Here is a 20,810-nt window from a genome sequence, read left to right as displayed (position 1 = left end):
CCCCTCCGACGGTGTTCCCAGCCCGCCCAGTCAGCCCAGCCTTGTTTCTTACAGGGACCCGGTGGCATCTGGTTCCTGCGGCCGCGGCGATTTCTCCGGTATGTTTGTGATGTAACGTATTATTTTGGCTGAGCTTTTGCCTCCATTGCTCTTACTCGGTTCGCTGTTTCTGCGTTCTCATTCTCACCTCCTCCCGGATCACTTGCTTCTGAATTTTGTGTCCTGTCGCCCTCCCCAGTCCCCACACATTCCATCCCAGGGTGGCCGGAGACAGCTGCCAACCCTTTCGGCCTACCTCCCGTTTCATTTCTTTGGAAGCTCATCTGTCCCCGCTGCCGATTCCGATTCCTCTCTACGGAGTAGTCTCTCAGTCTCAGTCCGAGTCTCCGTCTCACCTTGGATACTGATTACTTCTTCTTTCAAAGCCTCGTCATTCTATCTTTAGATAGTTAACCGGTTATCATCGCCTGGCTTAGTCAACACCGCTGGTAATCTGGTAATCGCCTCATCGCCGGGTCACTTAACCCAAAAACTTCCCTACCCAAGGACCGCCTTGCCACACCCGGCCTAAAAGACTCTCCGAGAGACCCAAAGACGCAAGTGACGGAAACGGCTGCTTGTGAAGCCCCACCACCACCACCTGCTTGCTCATAGTGGGACCCGTCCTCGACCCGGTCTTGCCTGCAAATCTGGACAGTCCGTAGCAGATCACGGGCACGCTTTATTCCCTTTCGCGCCAAAGTCCCGTCGCATTGTCGTGGTTCCTTGGACACCTCTTTTTGAATTTTTTTTTTTCCGTCATCTTTTTTTTCCCTTTTTAACCTTTTTTACTTTTTTTTTACGTTTCTCCTTTTTTAGTTCGATTAAATACATCACACTCCCGCTCATCCACTCTCCCTTTCCCTTCCATCCATATCGCCCATATATTCCCCCTGGCCCCCCAGTCTACTACTAGCAGCTGCACACGAGCAGCTGTTGGTTTGGAACGTCATGGCTCTCAGTTTCTTTGGTGGCGGAGGCAGCTCCAGTCACGCGAAATACTTCGATATCCGGTGAGTCATGGGTCTCGCACTTGCTCCGGTGGACCGGCATCCTTCCCGAGTATGACGACTAACCAACGCCTGTCGCACAACAGTCTCGATGAAGATTACATTGTGTTCCGGGGAGGAGAAGAGGAAGCCGCCAGTGCCCATCTGAGCGGAAAGCTCATTCTTTGTCTATCAGAGCCCTTGTCTATCAAGCACATCAGACTCCACCTCACGGGTATATCTCGGGTTTGGTAAGTGCTGCCTGCGAGCCCCTAGCGTTCCAAGGAGGGGCACTGATCGAGCTCATTAGCTGGCATTTGCCGTCCAGTACTGCCGGCGGAGGCAGGAAGTCGTGGAGAGAGCGTGTGTTCTACGAAAAGACGTGGCGATTCCGAGATGCGGGTAAGAGCAAGACGGAAGTGCTGCCTGCGGGCAACTACGAGTATCCCATCAACCTCGTTCTCGAGGGCTCCATGCCGGAGAGCGTTGAAGGCCTTACCGACACCTACGTCACCTACCGTTTTAAGGCGGAAATCGGACGCAAGTATGCCAAGGACATCATTGTCCGCCGCCCGCTCCGTATCATTCGGACCCTGGAGCCCAGTGCTCTTGAGCTTGCACACGCTATGGTAAGCGTTTACTGGTAGAGACTGTCTGCAGGTGACACTCGCTAACTCTGCATCATAGTCGGTGGAGAATGTCTGGCCAAACAAGATTGAATATTCGATCAGCACACCGACGAAGGCAGTTATCTTCGGAACTAGTATCCGGGTGGATTTCAAGCTGATCCCCCTGCTCAAGGGACTCAGAATTGGGCAAATCGTCTCTCAACTCATCGAAAGCCACGACCTTACACTGAACCCAGAAGATCCCGATTCCATTCGCAATACATATAAGAGCACGAGGACTATCCTCAATGACGAACATGAATTAGATGAGGACAATGGGTTGGAAATCATCGATGAGATGGCCGAAGGATTCCAGTTTTCGCGTCATCTTGAGCTACCCAAAACCTTGACTCGATGCTTGCAGGACACCGACACCCGAGGCATCAAGATTCGCCACAAGCTCAAGTTCCGCGTTCAGCTATTGAATCCCGACGGACACGTCAGCGAGGTACGCAAATTCGCCGTTTCGGAAACTTTGCTTGAAACTAATTCCATCATTTTTGCAGCTTCGCGCCACCCTCCCTGTCTCGATATTCATCTCCCCCAACCTTGCAATTGACGAAAACAATAACCTGGTCGACCAGACCCCCCAGACGGCACAAAGGGCCATAGATGATCTTGCTCAACAGGCCCCTCCCTTGTACGGCGAGCATCAGTTCGATCAACTGTACAGCGAACTCGACCCCTCTGGCTACCGAACTCCAGGCCCTGGCAGTGGCCCAGGCACTCCTTTCGGTACTCTGAGCCGTAACCTGTCGGCTGAGAACCTTGCTTCCATGAATGCCTTGACCAACACGGACATTTCTGCTTCTGCCTTGCACACCCGTCTCTCGATCCTCCGCGCGAACGGACACAACCACCACTCGCCTACGGACCAAGACCACCCCGAAGCTGACAGTCGTCGTCTGGGTGTTCCTCCGGATTACTTTGGACCCTCATCGGCCTCGAATTCGCACAGCCCCACAAGCCCCGAGCTCTCTCGACGCCCCTCTGATGAGGTAGATCACGACTACATCCACTCTGGAATGGCGACCCCATATCATCCTCAATATGCCGAGGTCGAGACCCTGAGTCGCGTGCCCAGTTACTCCACTGCTGTCCGCACTACCGTCCGCCCCTGCGATGCCGAGTTGCCAGACTATCAAGCTGTGATCGCCGAAGACGTTGTCATCTCCGCGCCTCAGTCGCCTCAGCAGGCCTACATTCGCACTGCCGGTCGCGGATCTTCCTACTTCTCCGCTATCGATGCACTTCACAGTCGGTCTGGCCTCCTTCACTCCACTTCCTCTAGTCACGACGACGATGACCGTCGACTGCGTCTTGTCCAAGCTCGAGCCAGGGTCTAATTCCGTTACAGATACCATTAAAAGTGTTGGACATTCAATCTCCTGAGAGGATCCGGCAGAGCTTGAGCCTCTCTGCTCTGTCAGTTCCCCGGCTTTTCGGGCGAAGGCGCGGCTGGCTCCGCCTGACCAACCTCCGATGAGTTTTTTTATTCTTTGTCGCATCCTTGTTCACGGGGCGGGGGTTCATTTACCGGCGTTTGCAACTAATAGACGGGATGGGGTCTTTTTCTTCCACCTGTTCATGACAGGCACGTTACGAGCAAATATTTGATGACCAGGCGTCGGCACGAGTTACGCATATGTTACCCAAAAATCCCCACGGGGGGCATTTCTTCTACTTGTTAATAATACCTTAGCATTAGCGTTACGACCACAATAGACATGCGAATCTTGATGCACGTCCACAATATTGCGCTCGACAGCCGTAGTATCATTGTAGTCGTAGTAGTAGTACTCTGTAGTAATATTTATGACGCTGCTGGGATGCCGCCACACGACCGGCGGCGCGCCCCTGAGAGTGTGGCTGAGCGGGTGCTAGACTCGGGCTAAAGAAAGTGCTTCGATGCCGGCGGATCCGCTTGCGGAGTTGGGATTTCCGAACGGGGCATGGCGTGATCGCTCCAGGGCCTCAGGCAACTCGGCCAGGGGCGTCGACCAGCAACTACTCCGTAATAGTACATCCTACGATCCTACCATCAGTCGGGTCGCGGGATGCACCCGGCCAGGCCATTGCAGTGATGATCACGACCGGAATAGTACTATAAGGTCGGTGGTGGGTGGAAGTTCAATTCCCTGGTCCTGGTCCTGAGCAATGAGGGGTAAATCCACGGGCGGTGACTTCATCGGTCGATCCCTTGCCCTTTTAATGGATTCCCACCCTGGTTCCCGACGACTTCATCGCCAGTTCACCGACCTTATCGTCGCCCTCTCATTATTGCTTTTGGCGCTTAAGGATTAATTGCTCGGGGTCAATCGGCTTCTGCCCTCCCCTGCCTTGCCTGGGTCCTTTTGGCCGATTGCCTTATATATCTATCTCCCAAGCTCCCTACGTAACCCCTCGACGGTGTCGCCCCACTTCCTCCGCTTCGCCGTAGGCTGGCTGCCTCTTAACGATTCCACCGTCTCGACTAGCCTGAGATCGCGCTTCCGGTGTCCTCCACCGCGATCCCCGACGGCAGTTTTTGTCCCTCTTGTCGATTTTCCCCCTCCGTGAGCAGCCCGGTCAAAATCCTTCCCCGCCAGTAACCATGTCGGCTGCAACCAGTCCCGTGGAGCAGAAGCTCCCCCAGCGTTCGGCCACCGTCACCAGTTCCATGACGGGTGTCAGTCGTCGCACTTCCATGAGTGATGACGAGGCCATTCCCGGGTCTGACAGCAATGAGGTATGCAACGGAAAACGGACCCTAGTTCAAGATGTATCGCTGATGTGTTCTGGGTGTTAGACTACGAATCTCCTCCTCGAGCGTCTCCGCGCTTGGAAGCACATGTGTGGATACCTGGAAGAGTACGTCTCCGCGACGGCCAAGGTGTCCAAGTCGCAGGCAAAGGATTTCGAGAAGGTCTTGAAGGTGCGCGGGGCTAGGCCCATTCCTGATGCCATACCCAAGGGTGACGACACTGGTTATACTGATACGATGGGATGGTCGCGGGCAGACTGTGAGCGACCCTCTGCGGGAAGGTCATCATTTCTCTCAGACCGCCGGAGGCGTTGCTGGCTGGTTTGAGAACATTCGGGCCAACACTCAGGTAACATTCCGGAGATTATCCTTCCCCGATGACGACATCGGCTTACGATTTGCGTTAGGGCATGGTGAACCTGTACCTGGACTCCGAGAAGAACCTGAAGGGATCTGTGCTTCCGCCCTTGGAGCGTCTGCACAAGGAGATCAAGGCCAAGTCGAAGGAGCTGCAGAATGGCGCTGCGAAGGGCGCAAAGGCAGTCGACAAGGCTCGGGGTGTTACTCAGAAGCACATCGAGCTTCTCGCCCAGAACACGGCCACGCTTGATGCTGCGTCTCATAACAAGATTGACACAGCTCATGACCCTTACATCCTGCGTCGTGGTGTCACCCATCGCCTGAACAAGCAGATTATCGAGGAGAACAACAACCGTCAGGATCTGATCGCGGTGCAGAACAACTTCCAGCAGTTCGAAGCCCATGTCCTGCAGACTGTTCAGGGTGCCATGGAGCAGTTCGTCACTTACATGGGTGGCCAGCTTGACCGCCACCGTGCTATGTACACGGACATGCTGGCCACGGGTCAAAGGGTTCCCCCGGACTTTGAATGGGTCAACTTCATGACCAGAAACGACCACATCCTTGTCAACCCCGATGCGCCCCCGAGGGCCCTCGCCAACATCACTTTCCCCAACCAGGACCACCGTGCCACCAAGCCAGTGATCGAGGGCACCCTGGAGCGGAAGTCCCGCGCCATGCTCAAGGGCTACAGCAGCGGCTTCTACGTCGTCACTGCCGCTCGTTACCTCCACGAGTTCAAGGACAACGACGATCTCCGCCGCGACCCGGCACCCGAACTGTCCTTGTACCTGCCTGACTGCGTCATCGGCGCCATCGACGGCTCCAAGTTCAGCGTGAAGGGCAAAGACGTGTCGGGCGGCAAGGTCGGAAATGCGTTCCACACGAACACCGAGCTGAGCTTCAAGGCAGCCAACTCCAACGAGGCCGAGAAATGGTGGACTGCCATCAAGGACGCCACCCGCGCTCCGATCCACACGTCCACCACCACATCCCCAACAAGCCCTGTCGCTGCCGAAAGCACTCAGCCTCCCGCCTACGCCGAGAAGGAGGCCGCGGCCGCTCCCGCTCCTGCTCAGGAAGCCCAGACCCCGACGTCTCCTGTTGCCGTCTCTCGCACCAACACCAGTACCTCGGGCACTCTCCCTACCGCGTCCGGTGCGGCAGCAACCACTCCCGCAGCGGAGCAAAAGTCCTAGGCGTCTATCTAGCCTTAAACATCTCGGAAATATCCCTTGCTTGGATCAGAGGCCCGAGTATGCTCGCGTTCCGTTCTTGCATATCGATAGCTTACCACCTTCGATACTTCTCTTGCTTTTCATCGTCTATAGTAATGAATTTATCGTCGAGCTTTATTTCTTCAATGAATATATGTTTCTGTTCATCTAATGATCACTTTGGATCTTAATGTATTTAATTGCTCGCTATGAAGTTTGACATAGGCCGCTCATAGTGACTGTTATTCTGAGGTTCACTTTTTATACCCTGATGCTTCTTGTCTCTCGAGTAACATCATGCATAATGGATAAGTCTTATTATTATATACTTGTAGTTGGTATCCCCATATATCTATGGTGGGTATTCGGCGAATGTCTTCAAAAATACATATTTATTGTAACATAGCTGGGAGAAGGTAAGAGATATATTGGTCAAGTATAAACGCTCAAAGTGATATCAAACGTCGGGGAGAATCATGCGAGCTCGGATTAGGATAAACACAATCGAGAAGAGAATAATAATAGATAGGCAGTTGATACAGCGAATCGGAAAGGGGAATTAGTTGCATGTGCTTTAGAAGTCTTCCGGGCTCTCGAGATCCGAGAGTTTCTGGCTCAGGAATCTCCCTAACGCCGCGGATTTCGACTCCAACGCGAGCAAGATGGATGGTGAGGTGGAGAGATTCAGACTTGCGAGACGAGCCAAATCACTGCTCCGGTCGATCTCGTACTGTGATTCAAGTTGTGCATCGGAGCTAGGGCCATTCCCGCCATGGCCTCGGCCTCCGTTGGCTGCAACGACGCTAGCATACGTGCGCCCATCATTCAGGGCGTCTGGTCCAGGCGCGTGGTCGGCTCCGGGCTGCGTAGAGCCGTTCAGGAGACCTTGTGCGCTGTTGGGGGTCGTCACGCCTTCGGAATCCCCTAGTTTTGATGGCCCAACTGCGGCAAGGAGGACTTTGTCCGCTATCCGGGTAACGACTGCGACCAGGTCATCGAGTTCGAACACGATAGAACCGACATCGCCGAGGGAGACGGAGGGCGTGGTGACGTATGATGATGGATGACTGGCTGGGTTCACGCCGGTCAGGTTACCACATGATGCATTCTTCGCGTAGCATGTGTAAGCTGCTCCGTAGGTTGCGCTCAGGTTCCGCAACTGCCGAGATGGGAGAGACGAGGCGTATGCGAAAATGGCGCCATTGGTAGCGAATACCCTGCAGAAAACAGCATATTAGCAGACTCGCTTCGACGCACAGCAGGAGCGCTCGCACATCATCGAGGTGATTTCCGGAGGCGACAGGTTATCCTCTAAGAGATCGCTGAGCGCCTCCGCATCCAGCATCTTAATGTCCGGAAGACCGGGGATCATGTTGTCTTCGATGTACTGCTCGTGGCAATCTCCGAGCGCGATGTCTTCTTCGAGAGTATCCTTTTTGATAACCCAGCCCTTAGGCGGAGACCAAGAACAGTCCTCCGGAAAGAAGAAGCAGTTGTCCCAGTAATCGCGGTCGTCGTAATCGTACTCGATTGGGTCTTCTGAGTATCCGAGAAGGTCTTGCGCGTACTGGACGGGACTTCGTGCCCAGTAAGGACGGTACGGAGGGTCAAGGTAAGCGCTGTTTTTGTGGCTCGGGATATCCGGTTGCACTGGATGGTCATATTCAGCCATTTTGCCTCAGGATAAAAGTGATGGTTATGATTTTCGAGGAAATGTGAAGGATAAGGGGAGTATAGGGGTTTCAGATGTCCAGACGAGGCGTGGGCGTTGCAGCAGGACAGAAAACAGACATGCGTATTCACGATGAGACAGAACGGCAGTGGTACAAATGATGCACAAGGAGGAATATAAGGCCCCTCTTCTAATTTCCTTTTGCCGGGGGACACGAGGAACACAATCGAGTGGGATCTCCGGCCCAACCCTGAGCCCGAAGTTCGCATCTCATGGTCGAATGAGGCGTGGTATGATCCATGACGTTCCAGAACACAAGGTACAGGCCGTGGGGGTACATCTCACGGAGGAATGCCAAACCTGGGGGCCAATGGTCATGGAGGGGTTGGGGGAAAGTAAAAACACGAGAATAGCATAATGTGGGAGGAACAGGAGAAGCGAGAGAGAAAAAGAAACGAAAGTTGGCAATCAATAGCCAACAAGGCCGATGTCTGCCGCGAATGCGATGATCGGTTGGACACAGGATGGCGATCCCTGGGATTCCTTGCCAAAGGAGCGGAACGAACGCAGTAGAAAAAGAAAGCACAAACCTTATAGGAGCTGAGAGCGGCCTGCGCTAGTGGTTTAAAGGGAACACGATGCTGCAAAGCGAACGACTAGAATGTGCCAAGGCGAGGTCAGTGAGTGAGGGCGTAGATGGTCGGACTGTCGGAGAGTTGGCGGTTTCCGAGGCAGAAAAGAAGTATGGGGTATCGCCTGCCTCACCGCCTTGCTGCAGCGTCATCGTGCCTTGCTTTTCCTCTCGCGAATCGCGATGAATATAATAATAGAAGTCATGGGACTATACCCAGCAGGAATGCTCAAGCAGTACGCTGTATGAATCAACTTGGGCTAGATCATATGCTTGGTGGTGTTAGCATCGTAATTTACCGGCCTGATCATATGTCCACTGCATGACTTGTATATATTGTTCTCCACGCTGGCCTACCCTGGATGAACCATGCACCGGTTGTTTACCTGAAAGAATTGGTCAAGGATAGCAGGATCCAAGCTATCGTTCAACTAAAGTATCATCTACTCCAATCAAGAGCTCCAATGAGCACTGGGATGATTACTATGATTATTATTAATCGCAGCTCCCTCTGGCCTGGATAGCGTCATAGGCGTGGTGGTGCCCCCACCCTTTTTTCGGCTCTCCTCACGCGGCTCACTAAACCCAACAAGCCAACTTGTCTCTCGGTCTTACCCCTCCCCCTCTTTCCTGGATGTTCTCGCTTCCTCCCTTTCGCTCATCTTTCCGCAGGGTCCTCGTCCCACGATTCTCGATCGTTCCTGGTAGGTTTCTCGAACAATACGAACCGATCTATTTCCCCACTCGGCTTGATTCTTGATGCTTACAGCGGGTGTAGGCACCAGCCGATCACTCGCAACCATGGCGACGGATACTTCCAAGTATAAGTTTATGCGTTAGTATCTCTATTGTTGTACACAAAATATGACCTGAAGGTAACAATGTGTTTGTCCGGTAGACACGATGATTCGGGTCAAGGACCCGAAGAAGTCCCGTACGTTCTCCCCCCACCAGCATCTTAAGCGGCTTAGAAGCTTACTATCGATCTTCCCCTAGTGGAATTCTACAAGTTCCTGGGCCTTAACCAGGTCAATCAGATCGATTTCCCTGACAACAAGTTCTCCCTTTACTTCCTTGCCTACGACGGACCCCAGTCTCTCCAGGGTGATCGCCACTTCACTGACCGTAACGGTGTCTTGGAACTCACCCATAACCATGGCACCGAGAACGATCCCAACTACAGCGTGGTCAACGGTAACACGGAGCCTCACCGCGGCTTTGGACACATTGCTGTCTCCGTTGATAACATCGAGGCCGCTTGCAAGAGACTTGAGGATGCCGGTTATCCCTTCCAGAAGAAGCTCACAGAGGGTCGTATGCGCCACATTGCGTTCGTCAAGGATCCCGATGGATACTGGGTCGAGATTATCCGCCGCCACAATGAGGATGTTGGCACCACGACTGATCCGTCCACATACCGGCTGAACCACACCATGCTCCGTGTCAAAGACGCCGAAGCCAGTTTGAAGTATTACCAAGAAGTCTTCGGGATGACGCTACTGCGCACTGTCGAAAACAAGGATGCCGGGTTCAACCTTTACTTCTTGGGTTACCCTGGCGCTAACCCTGGACTCCGGGAGGGTGCCTCCAACCCAATTTCCGAGTGGGAGGGTCTGCTCGAGCTGACCTGGAACTATGGCACCGAGAAGCAGGAGGGCAAGGTTTACCACGACGGTAACTCGGAGCCGCAGGGATTCGGGCACATCTGTAAGTCTTGATCCTTTGTCCCAGGAAGCCGGTTGCAGAGAGAAGACTGTTGTCACTAACACCGTCGGTACCTGTAGGTGTCTCGGTCGACGACCTCCATGCAGCCTGTGATCGGTTCGAGTCGCTGAATGTGAACTGGAAGAAGCGTCTCACTGATGGACGGATGAAGTACGTGGCCTTCATCCTGGATCCTGATGGATACTGGATTGAGGTTGTCCAGAACGAGGCCCTCAAGCACACCGGCAACTTGTGATCCAGGTCGTGGTGTGAATGATGTGCGCGAGGGTGTTGGATATGTGTACCTATCTGTTCTCCATATATACTGAGCAAGGGCCTGGGCCCCGTGGATACATGCCGAGGGTAGTGCTGTTCGTAGCAAATAGTGGGCGAGTAGCGCGGGATTTCTTTCCCTTGGGGGATGCTTGGGTTACCGAGAGGGTGATTGGCCCGTGGGGTGGGGGATCTCCCCCGCTTCGCCAGGGCCTCCCGCCTATCAGAGGATCGCCAACACTTCCCCAGAGCATCGTCGCCGACCGGGCTGAGACCCCCGAGAGCAAAGACAGCAGACATTGACGCGGTGTGTGTGTGTCTGTCCCATGGCCCTCCGTCCTCATGACCTCCCTCCCTGAATCGCATCTCGGACCATGCATGCTGTTCGACTTCCCTCGGTCGATGTTGGTTGACTGGATGTTTTTCTCTTCTCAACCTCGCTGATCTCCCTCCACCCCCCCACGGGGCATTCTCGCGCTGCTGTTGCACCGACCCAACAAATCGTGAAATCGCCATGCAGCCCCAGTCGGAGAAGCCCAAGCGGGCTCCCCGGAAGCACGTCACCACCGCCTGTGTTCCTTGTCGAGAGAGTAAGATCAGAGTATGTGCGCTCGTCTCTTATCGGACCTCTACAATGTCGCTCCGGGCTGACGCAATTTGGGCAGTGTGACGGGGCTACCCCGAATTGCCACAACTGCGAGAAGAAAGGAAAGGATTGCAAATACCAACACGGTGATGATAAGCGGAAGTAGGTCCAGCTCGCTCCATCTCTATCTTGTCCGCTGCTATGTTTGAATTACCTCTCGTGTCCCGTGCGACGACCGTCCTGCGAAGATAAAACCTGGAAGGGGAACCGGTGTTTCGGCGAGCGCAGGATCAAGCTGTTGGCCATGTTATTTGCCCGCGCAGCCAACCAAGTCTGACCGTAACCTTCTCAGAGTGTCTCTCCGCGCTGCCACGGAGCTGTTTTCCGCCAGAATAGACCAACTATGCCAATTCATCTACGACAGTGGCCTAGAGCCGCCCCCAATGAAACCTGAGGATGAGTCGGGCATGAACAGAGTCCTGGATACCTTGCAAATTCCTCGGGGACTAGCAAAAAGGAGAGATTCAGTGGCATCTATTGGACACAATGCGCCGCCTCACCCAGCAGTCACACAATCCCCTGACCAGACTTCCCCCATGCCTCCTCCAGTGAGTCGTCAGACGGGTGTCACCGAGAGTGTGCCTACGGTTTCATCTCCCTCGCACAGTGTACTTTCTAATCAGCGATTCATACCCCTGACCGAGAAAAGCCAAGATCCTATGAACACTCTGGCGATGAACCCAGGGTTGTCAACTAATTATCCTTCGACGCACTGGGGGTTCACTCTGCCAACCGCCGAAAGCCTGGACGCTCTATACGCTAACATAGATGGCGCTTCCAATCGCTCAAACGAGAACAGTTTGAGCCCAGATAGCCTGCAGTTCACACCAGATATATCTCAACAACCGGGTGTGTTATTAGGCCAAGCGTGGAATGACCGAGACAATGATTCCGACAGTGGTGAGGAAGACGAAGCTGAGAAAGATGTTATTGAGCAGATCTCGCATCGTATAGGAACATTGAAGATTGCTGGAGATGGGCACCTCAGGTTTTATGGGGCTACTTCAAATCTCAACCTGGTAGACGTGTCTGCGACACAACAACGACAGCGTCCGGATGCACGGACCGTCCGTCATGATGGACAAGATATTTTGAATCATCTGCGGGTCGGGCAGCCTGTTGACCCAGCACTCGAGGACCACCTTGTCGAACTTTACTTTACTTGGCAAAATCCAAGCACCTACGTGGTCGACAAAGATATGTATATGGATGCGAGGATAAAATGGAGAAACGAACTGATAGACACGCCATTCTACTCGGAAGTCCTTACAAATGCCATGTATGTTGATTGCCTGGTTCCATCCTATTCTCTGATTGATGATTATTAGGTGCGCTATCGGAAGTGCATTCGAAGCACGGTATCATCCTACCTTTATCACATTTCCTAAATCCCTTTCAGAATTCTTTGCAGACAGGGCCAAGGCTCTTCTAGAGATCGAATTGGACTCTCCCTGTGTCGCTACCGTTCAAGCCCTTGTTATTCTGAGCTCTCATGAAGGATCTTCTAATCGCGATGCAAGAGGCTGGCTCTATAGCGGTAGGTTGATAGTCGGAGAAGAACCGGCATGAGATACTGACAGGATCTAGGAATGTCAATGAGACTTGCCTTTGATCTTGGGCTACACCTGGATACGACGCCTTACGTTGAAAAGGGCGACATAAGTGCTCATGAGGCCGACGTGCGTCGAATCGCATTCTGGGGAAGCTACACTGCCGACCAGTGAGTATATATGCCCGGTTCTATTTTCTAGGTGTTGTCTGACCTCGCCGACACAGCTTCTGGGGATTCTACCTCGGACGGCCATTCCGAATGAATGCAGGGGATATTACTATCCCCAAACCCGCTTCCGACTTGGGTGCTGAGAAAGAAGGCATGTGGTACCCGTATGGGTTACCGATGAAACAGGACGCTTTGGAGAACGGATTGAAGAACCCGAATGAATTGATTAGCCGACAATTCGCTGTTCTCTGGGAGATCATATCCCCCGTCGGCCATATTCTGTAGGTCTGCTGCTCCCTCATGCCCCTCTCAAGTGCTAACGCATCCCATAGATATGGATGCTCCGACATTCCACGGCATGACCTGCAGAGGCTATGTCACAGAGTAACAGATGACCTCTTCGCTTGGAAGGCCAACCTGCCATCGAACCTGGATGTTGATCTTGGAAACGATGTTGCTCCGAAACTGCCTCATCTTCTAGTACTCCAGTATGTTGACAACCACGGCACCACGTGCATCTACCATTTCAAGCTAACCCAAGCGTAGCATGCAATACCACCAAATCGTCATATTCACCCACCGACCCTGGGTCTCCAAAAGCTACATCCAACCACGCAGTCCGCGCCAAGGCCCCGGCTATCACCACGCGCGACGAATGTGCGTCGAGTCATCGATCGCAATCGCACGACTCCTCCACATCTACGAAAAACACTATACATTCCGACGCATGAACAACCAAGTCGTCGCCATCATCTTCAGCGCCGCTCTCATGCTCCTCTACGTCACCATCTCCAGCTCCCGACCCGGCGGAGACAGCAGCAGCAGCAACGCCGAGATGGTCGCTTACCTGAATCTCTGCTTCCGAGCACTCGACGAAATCGGCCAATCATTCGAAAACGCCAAGCGCACCCGAGACTTCCTGGTTAGTCTGCAACGGCGCTGGCAAGCGCACATGCGACGCTCTGGGGCGCTCAAGCGCCAAACAAGCCATCAACTCTCCTCGCAACAACCCATCGGGCGCATTCCGGACTCGGAAGCTGCGCGGAAAAAGTCTCGCGTGACTGCACCCAGGAATCATGCCGCTATCCCTATGTCTTTACCCACTGCGCCGTCTCTGACAGGGGCAGGTCTTTCATTCAATCCGCCTCAGTCTCAGCGCGGGCTCGGACCACCGTGTCTTGATCCTTCTCAGCAATTGGGTGCATGTCAGCCTGGGGACCTGGATTGGATCCGCGACTCGGATCTGCAATTGCTCTCGGAAAATCTCGGAGATAGTGGGTTTCCTCCGCCGGGGAACACAACCTCGTATGGGGACGACCCGGGTCTGCCCAGTTTGGCTGATATAGAGCCGTGGTGGGATTCACCCAATGTCAATACGTTTGGGGGGTCGTCGTTATGATACAAGTACGGATATCATTTAGTTCAATATTTGATATTTCTATTTCTTTATCATCTCTCTCTCCCTGCCTTAATCATGCCTTGTTGCCCTTTTAGCGGATACTTCCATGGCTATTCCTGATGTAGGTGCGATTTCACCATAAGAATACTTGCTTCCCATGCGGGTGATCCTTTCTCGAGTCCCAGGTTATATATCCTTATTCCGCTGACCAATTGTCCCGCGTCATATACCTGAAATGGTACCGCGCACAATTTGTGCGGAATACCCAAGTCTATCTATTTTATACCGGGGTCCCAACTTCGACCTCAATCCGCCATCACCCTTCTTATCCATTCTGCTGCTATTATATGTGCAGAGTCAGTCCATTCCTTCTCCAAGAGTCGATCAAGAGTCACTCTCGTCCCAGCATATCCCTTCTCTCGGCCCCAGAAACACGCCCGCCGCATAACGTTGACCATTTCATGGCCTTGTTGGGCTAGAACGCTAGCGTCTTTGAGACCTTTGTGTCTTCCAGTCCCCCTCATAGTCCATGGTGGAATACCATAGTCCTCGATGCGAGTAAATAACTTCACCCAAGGAAGCTGCATCTCGAGCCGTTTTATTCCCTGGCCAGGATGATGCCACGTCGGACCACTGATGCCATAATCGAGGCCGAAAGGCGGCCATCTCGAGAGTGCCTTTCGTCTCCGAGGTGGATCTGGTTTCGTCTGAATTCCCGTAGTATTTGACTCGTGCATACTCTCTAGGTCCTCCTGCGAATACACGTCCCAATAATCGATACACTCCTCACCCTCAGGTACACCCCCGGCTTTCAGAACAGGAATCGGATACTGCGGCCCCATTCTATACTCTGGAAAAGAGCGGGGCACGTCCTTTCCTGGCGAACGAAGAAATAGAATTGGTGATGCAAAGGCATCAAAATACCGCTCCGGGGTGGAGAAGAGTGCTTTCCTTGCCTGAAGAAGGGGGAGGAGGTCCCATTGCGCGAATTTTCTCTTCTTGGAACCCTTTTTGCTGTGCGACATAAGCGAGGCTGTTTCCTCGGCCGTTGGCGGTGACTGAATGCAATGCTCGTCGAGGGAAGTCCAGTCGCAGACGGGCTCGAGGGCTGCGACTGCGTGGATGGACTTGGCTTCCGTGAGGGAGAGCATTAGGGCCAGGGAGCCGCCGATGCTCATGCCTACGACGGCTACACGCTCGGGGCTCAGGGTATCCTGGATCCAATCGAAGCCGGCGAGGGTGTCGTGGACGGGGGTAGGGTATTTGTGTTTGTGAACTGCCAGGTCAGTGGGGCTATCTGGGTTGGCTGGGAGAGTACCCAGACGGTAGTTGATTGTTACTACCGTTGAGAAGGTGATGCGTGCTAGGATTTGTGGGATAATTTCATAGCGCTGTGGTGCATTGTGGTTGCTGTAGGTGGGAATGACCCCTCCGGGGTTGAGAGAGATGATTGGACCCGGCGGAAGATAGACGAGTATATGATTGCGGGTCCTTTCGAGTGTATCCGAGGGGTGGGTTATACTGGAGTGATTGGTGAGACTTGGGGAACTGGGATGTATAGATTGAAGGTAAGATGGATGCTTACTGGAGTGATATAGAGCCGTTGTTTCCTACCGGAATGTTGACGCTGTGGCTGCTTTTCGAGAATAATGCTGCTTGTGTCCATTGATATATGTAAGGATGTCGGGGGCGGCTTAGCTGCAAGCGCCCTTTGCGTGAAAAAATATGGCTGCCTCCTACTGGAGACAGCTGTTTAAGAGAGACAACACGCATTGCACCATGTTCAAGAGAAGAGAGATGGAGGGAAAGAGGAAGAAGGTTGACTGCATGGAGTACGTCTCGCGGCATCCCTTAGTAAGCGCGCAGTTATGGAAGCTGCGACCCGGCCGGCGCTAGCCCGCATGGAAAGCACGGGTTAGAGATGCCTGCACCGAAACCAATGAATGGGGGATCTTGTTACCACCACGCATTCCCAACTTGCAAGTAGTGAAGGGCACCGATTCAATTCCCCCAAATCAACATAGAAAAGTCCCGTTAACCCGAATTATTCCCCGATCGCATCTTCCCTACCTCAAAGGACAATGTATACTCGGGATTCGCTCTAGTCGACATGGTCCAACAGCAATCCGGGGAGAGCCTCAAGAGAGACTGCGGTGCATCCGGAGATAAGGCTTGAATCAATCAATTAACACTATATTAGCTACATGGTTATGTTACCTGTTCGTAACGAGGTATATTGTCATGATGAGTCAACATGGCCAGAAGCAAGATGAGACCCAAGGATTCGGCCGACTATCTACATGTAGACCCTTACGGGTGCTGGAGATATTCTGACCAAAAATACGGGGGCATTGATGAAATTCTGGGCCTCTCTTGATATGGCACTTTACCTCGAGCGTGTTTATACCATCTTCTTAAGAACCTTTAGACATGAGACAGCTTTTGTTTCGTTGTAAGCCCTGATCAAAAGGCAGAAGAACAGACCACACGGCCAAAAAGAGCCCATCCTCAACAAGTTCATGCCTAGAATGTATGATCTGGAATGATATCAAGTCCGGAAGGACACAGTCTCCGTCATCTTTGTGCAGTGGGGGAATCTATCACCGCAGGATGACGCAGTATTAGCTCATGCTTGCCCAGCAATATTATAGAAATCCTTTTGTCTTCTCTTCTACTTCTTCTGCCGACACATATCGCCAAAACCTGCCCGCTTTATCATTTCATTCACCATGGAGCTGACATTAACGCAGAAGCTCAAGCGGTGGATTGCCCTCAAAATCGAGCCATCTCTGATCAGAGTGAAGATGTATCTCGAGCAGACTGGAAGATGGAACAAGGCCCAAAGATTACGCTGCTGTCAAGGCAGATGGCAAGTGGCACACGACAAGAAAACGAAGGAGGCGGTGCCCTCCATGTTGGAGAACGATATGCGCCAGCAAGAGATTATCCAACGGGAAGCGTTTCTGCTCGAAGAATGTCAACGGGTAGACAGAAGAGTTCTACTAACCAAGGACGATCAAAAACAACTCGAAGAGTGGCAGAAGGAACGGTATACGTTGAACCAAGAACTCTGGCGGGCCGAAAGAGAGGGCTATATGCTCTGGCAGAGAATGCCCAAATCTCCGTACCAACGCGGGATGGCGACGAAAAGGAAGCACCCCGAATGGTACATGATGAAGAGTCTTCGCCTGGATTGTGCTGGGAGAGGAGGGTGCTGCGGTCGTGACTGTAGATGTTGCGAGCGGCCGCGGGGGACGATTCGACTGAAAGCATTCGGTCACTGTACGGCCTAATGTGGATGTTGTCATCGTGCTCGAGGATTCGAGCTTTCTCCCGAAGACCAAAAGCTGTCCAAGACTGGGTTTGATCGGGAGAAGTTGGAGGAAGATGGCTATGTGCTTGCGATGGTCAGTACTCTCCTCTGGGGACGTGATAGGCGGTCACTCCCCCCTCCTTTACGAGCGCTATCAGAGAAAGGATTGGACAGCGCCCTCCCTTGTACCAGCGGGAGGACCAGTCCGAGCATCTGCAACCGCAGATCGGAGTATAAAAGCCGCAACTCCGCACCGCCGACCCTAATTCCTATAGTTACTACATATGTGTCACCAATCCTTTGAAAGGTGTGAGATGATTGGGATTATCGAGCAGATTGAAACCCCAAGAACCAACGTCTTTGGGTTGGCATTGAATGAGAATTTACCGCTACTCAATAACGGATTCCAATGTCCAGAGTCAATACCAGATCAGGAAACTACGATTCTGTCTTCGCAGCTTCCATGCTTTTGCAATTCTCCAACTACCCACGTCTTCGTGGCTTCGCAGGCTTTTGCTACCTCTCAACACCATACCGCAGCATCCAGAATCAACCCTCCCCCAGCGAGCAACAAGTTTCTCGTTTCTCGATTGTTTTATGATAAGACACTTGTTATGTTATACCTTCTATCCAGTAACTAGAGGGAAAATGTCCTTCCTAGTCTACTTGGTAATGGCCTTGACATTTCACGATCTTCTCACAGAAACTGAGCTCCATCAACGCCACCATGCCGGTACCAGTTGTCTCCATGCCCTCACCCTCATCGACTGTCTGAAGTTATTCGCGGCCAATAAGCCGGTCCTTGTGGCATTGTTGTCTCTTTTTGCCCTTGCGGGCTCGGCCCCGATTGGCCTGACTCGTTACTGCTGCGTGCGATGTGTGGACCGCAAGTTAGTGCATGGTCTCAGCCCCCGTTTCTGAACAATAGGCGCTTGACTGACCATTTAACAGGTGTCCCGCCCTCCCTCCCCTCGCCCCCTCCCTCCCCAAAGACAAAGGGAAGTACGATGCTTTTGCCAGAAGGCGTGGTTGTCGTGTGGGTTGTAGTTTTGGAGGCGCAATAAAGCGCCTAGGGGCATGTTTTGCCCGTCGTTCGTCGTCAACCTTCCAGCGTCCGAAGATCGGGTCTTTTCCGGTCCTGGGTCTCCTCTTTTGGGCATTTTGGGCCAAAGTTCGTCCGAATTGGGGGCAACTCCTGGTGCAGATGTGGGGGCGCAATGCCCACCCGTTTAGAAGGACGTGGTATGGTACGATGCCTGATGATCGACCGGGAGTGAATTTTGAGCTGCACGATCTCGATTGAGTTGTGGTAGAGATTTGGGTGGGTGGAGAGATGGGGGCGGGATTTTTCGTTTCTTCCTTTTGTCCCGAATCGCATTACACCTTTTGGTGTTGGCTGTACTTTGTATGAATAACCCAGAGTCACTGTATCACGAAACAGCATGTGGATGCCATTAGCCATGACCCGCGGAAAGCAACGGCTGCTATTGATATACTGTTGTTTCTTTTGGCAGTTACTCATTTATGGGTATGTACGCATAAGTCAAAACACTCCTTGTAATATCCAGTATCCTGATCTTGTCCGTTCCAGAGCACTCCGCATGCAACGCCATCATGAAAGGAACAAATACGAAGGAACAGAAGAAAATCATAGGGCATCACGAAAAATAAAGTAGAGATACTGGGGGAAGCCGAGTGCAGGCATGGCCAGTGGATAGTCGGGCGAGGCTTAAAGACCGTGCACCACTCCGTCTGTCGCAGTTATAGCACGCATACATACATCAACATGAACGGATGATACGCAGCATGGATCGGTTAGTGGACTCCATTTCGCCGGGTGCGTCCGGAGTAGAACGCACTGCCGTTTTTGAAGTAGGGATGCATGCAGGCTTGTTTGGCGGAAATACGGCGTGCTGGGTCATACTCGAGCAGAGCATCGAGGAGATCCAGACCATCCTCTTCGAGGTCGGGGACGAGTGCCCGCGTTTCATCACGTTTCCATTTGGGGAAAGTCGGCTTAAAGTCGGGGAAGGAAGTGACGCCGGGCCAGGCAGCCTCATCCGGGGTACCGAGGAGCCTGTTGGCCAGGGGTGTTAGACGTCGGGCGGTTCTCACAGTGAAGGGGAAGCATACCGGAAGATCTTGAAGATCTCGTCAATCTCAGAGTCGCCAGGGAAGAGTGGCTTGCGAGTGCACATCTCTGCAAAGATTGCACCACAGGACCACATATCGACACCGGTAGAGTATTGACGGCCACCCAAAAGGATCTCAGGAGAGCGGTACCAGAGAGTAACAACCTGTGAAAGTCAATAATAAGTCACTATATCAAGACGAGTTCAGCGTGGAAGGATACCTCATGGGTGTAGGTTCTCAGAGGAACACCGAACGCTCTTGCCAATCCGAAATCCGCCAGCTTAAGATTACCATCGCGGTCAATCAAAAGGTTCTGAGGCTTGAGATCACGATGCAAAATGCGGTGGCTGTGGCAGTAACGAATTCCCTCTACTAGCTGAGCCATGAACTTCTTGACCATGGCATCCCCGAGACCCATGTTTTTGCTCAAAGCGGAACCTTCGGGGAGGGCTTTGCCACGCCCACCTTCACTGACAGGAAGAGCCTCCATATATTTCTTGAGGTCGAGGTCGAGGAATTCGAAGACGAGGTAGAGCTTGTGGCCATCTGCATGGACGATGTTCAAGAGCCGGACAATGTTGGGATCGCTCATCTCCTTGAGAAGGGAGATTTCGCGGATGGCTGTGCTGGGGACGCCTTCATCTTCCGCCTCCAGTCGAATCTTCTTCAGAGCGACAATCCGGTTGGGATGAGTGAGCTCGCGAGCCTTGTAGACGACACCATACGTTCCTACAGTCAACGACCCTCAGTTAGCCTCATATTTAAGAAATATTACGGTGACCGAATGGCCCCTGTATCCAAGTATGTACGGATATTGCTGGCCTCGGCGAGGCAAACATACCTTCACCAATCTTCTCGATTTTTTGGTAGTTCTCCATGATGATGTCTCTGCTTTCCTAGCTTCCACACACAAGCACTGCAATCTAAGTCCGGAAGATAAAGCTGAACAAACTCAACGCGTTGCCGAGCCCGCCAGCACGTGGGGTACAGGAAACAAAGGAGGCTGCAAGGCGATGGCTTTGGGTTGCCGGGGAGGAAGAGAAGGCGTCAAGCAGCTGCGAGGAGTCGAGACGATCGAGTTGACAGCGTGGGAGGCAGGAGTCGATTCCCAATTAAGAAGCAGTTTGAAGCATCTGAGGAGCAAAACCAGCCGGGTCCGGAGCGTGACTTACCTTTTACTTACCTGGGTTGTCTGAGAGAGCTGAAGCAGTTGACTTGGAGTCTTTTCATCCCTGGTGGGGAGCCCAAGGCGGTCAGCGGCGGCTGTACACAAACAAACTCGCGCGTCCCAAGGCGGTGAGCG

General features: G+C 52.8%; 10 protein-coding genes across 10 annotated transcripts; 7 read left to right on the top strand and 3 right to left on the bottom strand.

Moving 5' to 3' along the window:
* Nucleotides 1–990: 990 nt before the first annotated feature.
* Nucleotides 991–3,042, top strand: BO80DRAFT_363363 (arrestin family protein; the record flags this gene model as incomplete). The annotated part of the gene is made up of 5 exons (XM_025716097.1): nucleotides 991–1,052; nucleotides 1,136–1,279; nucleotides 1,339–1,657; nucleotides 1,716–2,144; nucleotides 2,203–3,042. 5 exons carry the CDS (start codon nucleotides 991–993, stop codon nucleotides 3,040–3,042), a joined length of 1,794 nt encoding a protein of 597 aa, XP_025572034.1.
* A 1,028-nt stretch (nucleotides 3,043–4,070) lies between these two features.
* Nucleotides 4,071–6,295, top strand: BO80DRAFT_183991 (PH domain protein). Its single transcript, XM_025714047.1, has 4 exons — nucleotides 4,071–4,424; nucleotides 4,485–4,610; nucleotides 4,696–4,788; nucleotides 4,847–6,295. The coding sequence occupies exons 1-4, from the start codon at nucleotides 4,290–4,292 to the stop codon at nucleotides 5,996–5,998; spliced, it is 1,506 nt and encodes a 501-aa protein (XP_025572033.1). The 5' UTR covers nucleotides 4,071–4,289; the 3' UTR covers nucleotides 5,999–6,295.
* Nucleotide 6,296: 1 nt separating this feature from the next.
* On the bottom strand, nucleotides 6,297–8,007 carry BO80DRAFT_184204 (uncharacterized protein). The gene is made up of 2 exons (XM_025714048.1): nucleotides 7,291–8,007; nucleotides 6,297–7,233 (listed from the first exon to the last, which is right to left on the bottom strand). The coding sequence occupies exons 1-2, from the start codon at nucleotides 7,686–7,688 to the stop codon at nucleotides 6,591–6,593; spliced, it is 1,041 nt and encodes a 346-aa protein (XP_025572032.1). The 5' UTR covers nucleotides 7,689–8,007; the 3' UTR covers nucleotides 6,297–6,590.
* Nucleotides 8,008–9,120: 1,113 nt separating this feature from the next.
* Nucleotides 9,121–10,279, top strand: BO80DRAFT_363268 (lactoylglutathione lyase GLO1; the record flags this gene model as incomplete). Its single annotated transcript, XM_025716089.1, has 4 exons — nucleotides 9,121–9,154; nucleotides 9,218–9,253; nucleotides 9,316–10,026; nucleotides 10,104–10,279. 4 exons carry the CDS (start codon nucleotides 9,121–9,123, stop codon nucleotides 10,277–10,279), a joined length of 957 nt encoding a protein of 318 aa, XP_025572031.1.
* Nucleotides 10,280–10,810: 531 nt separating this feature from the next.
* BO80DRAFT_363338 (transcription factor domain-containing protein) lies at nucleotides 10,811–14,061 on the top strand (the record flags this gene model as incomplete). Its single annotated transcript, XM_025716095.1, has 8 exons — nucleotides 10,811–10,897; nucleotides 10,962–11,044; nucleotides 11,235–12,221; nucleotides 12,271–12,479; nucleotides 12,530–12,662; nucleotides 12,719–12,943; nucleotides 12,995–13,150; nucleotides 13,209–14,061. The coding sequence occupies 8 exons, from the start codon at nucleotides 10,811–10,813 to the stop codon at nucleotides 14,059–14,061; spliced, it is 2,733 nt and encodes a 910-aa protein (XP_025572030.1).
* A 386-nt stretch (nucleotides 14,062–14,447) lies between these two features.
* BO80DRAFT_329715 (uncharacterized protein) lies at nucleotides 14,448–15,696 on the bottom strand (the record flags this gene model as incomplete). Its single annotated transcript, XM_025715174.1, has 2 exons — nucleotides 14,448–15,582; nucleotides 15,647–15,696. Coding segments are annotated over 2 exons (1,185 nt in total), but the record flags the coding sequence as incomplete, so codon positions are not given.
* Nucleotides 15,697–16,790: 1,094 nt separating this feature from the next.
* On the top strand, nucleotides 16,791–17,354 carry BO80DRAFT_457952 (uncharacterized protein; the record flags this gene model as incomplete). The annotated part of the gene is made up of 1 exon (XM_025722256.1): nucleotides 16,791–17,354. The coding sequence occupies one exon, from the start codon at nucleotides 16,791–16,793 to the stop codon at nucleotides 17,352–17,354; it is 564 nt and encodes a 187-aa protein (XP_025572028.1).
* Nucleotides 17,355–18,022: 668 nt separating this feature from the next.
* BO80DRAFT_467553 (uncharacterized protein) lies at nucleotides 18,023–18,677 on the top strand (the record flags this gene model as incomplete). Its single annotated transcript, XM_025722868.1, has 2 exons — nucleotides 18,023–18,264; nucleotides 18,326–18,677. 2 exons carry the CDS (start codon nucleotides 18,023–18,025, stop codon nucleotides 18,675–18,677), a joined length of 594 nt encoding a protein of 197 aa, XP_025572027.1.
* Nucleotides 18,678–18,740: 63 nt separating this feature from the next.
* On the top strand, nucleotides 18,741–19,119 carry BO80DRAFT_183972 (uncharacterized protein). The gene has a single exon (XM_025714046.1). It carries the CDS (start codon nucleotides 18,817–18,819, stop codon nucleotides 19,048–19,050), a length of 234 nt encoding a protein of 77 aa, XP_025572026.1. The 5' UTR covers nucleotides 18,741–18,816; the 3' UTR covers nucleotides 19,051–19,119.
* Nucleotides 18,771–20,733, bottom strand: nimX (cyclin-dependent serine/threonine-protein kinase CDC28). The gene is made up of 4 exons (XM_025717103.1): nucleotides 20,349–20,733; nucleotides 19,728–20,236; nucleotides 19,508–19,671; nucleotides 18,771–19,451 (listed from the first exon to the last, which is right to left on the bottom strand). Exons 1-4 carry the CDS (start codon nucleotides 20,383–20,385, stop codon nucleotides 19,190–19,192), a joined length of 972 nt encoding a protein of 323 aa, XP_025572025.1. The 5' UTR covers nucleotides 20,386–20,733; the 3' UTR covers nucleotides 18,771–19,189.
* Between the last annotated feature and the right edge of the window lie 77 nt (nucleotides 20,734–20,810).

This window comes from Aspergillus ibericus (genome assembly GCF_003184845.1).
Source record: "Aspergillus ibericus CBS 121593 unplaced genomic scaffold BO80scaffold_42, whole genome shotgun sequence".
Lineage (NCBI taxonomy): Eukaryota > Fungi > Ascomycota > Eurotiomycetes > Eurotiales > Aspergillaceae > Aspergillus > Aspergillus ibericus.
This window is presented reverse-complemented; position numbering and strand designations above follow the sequence as displayed.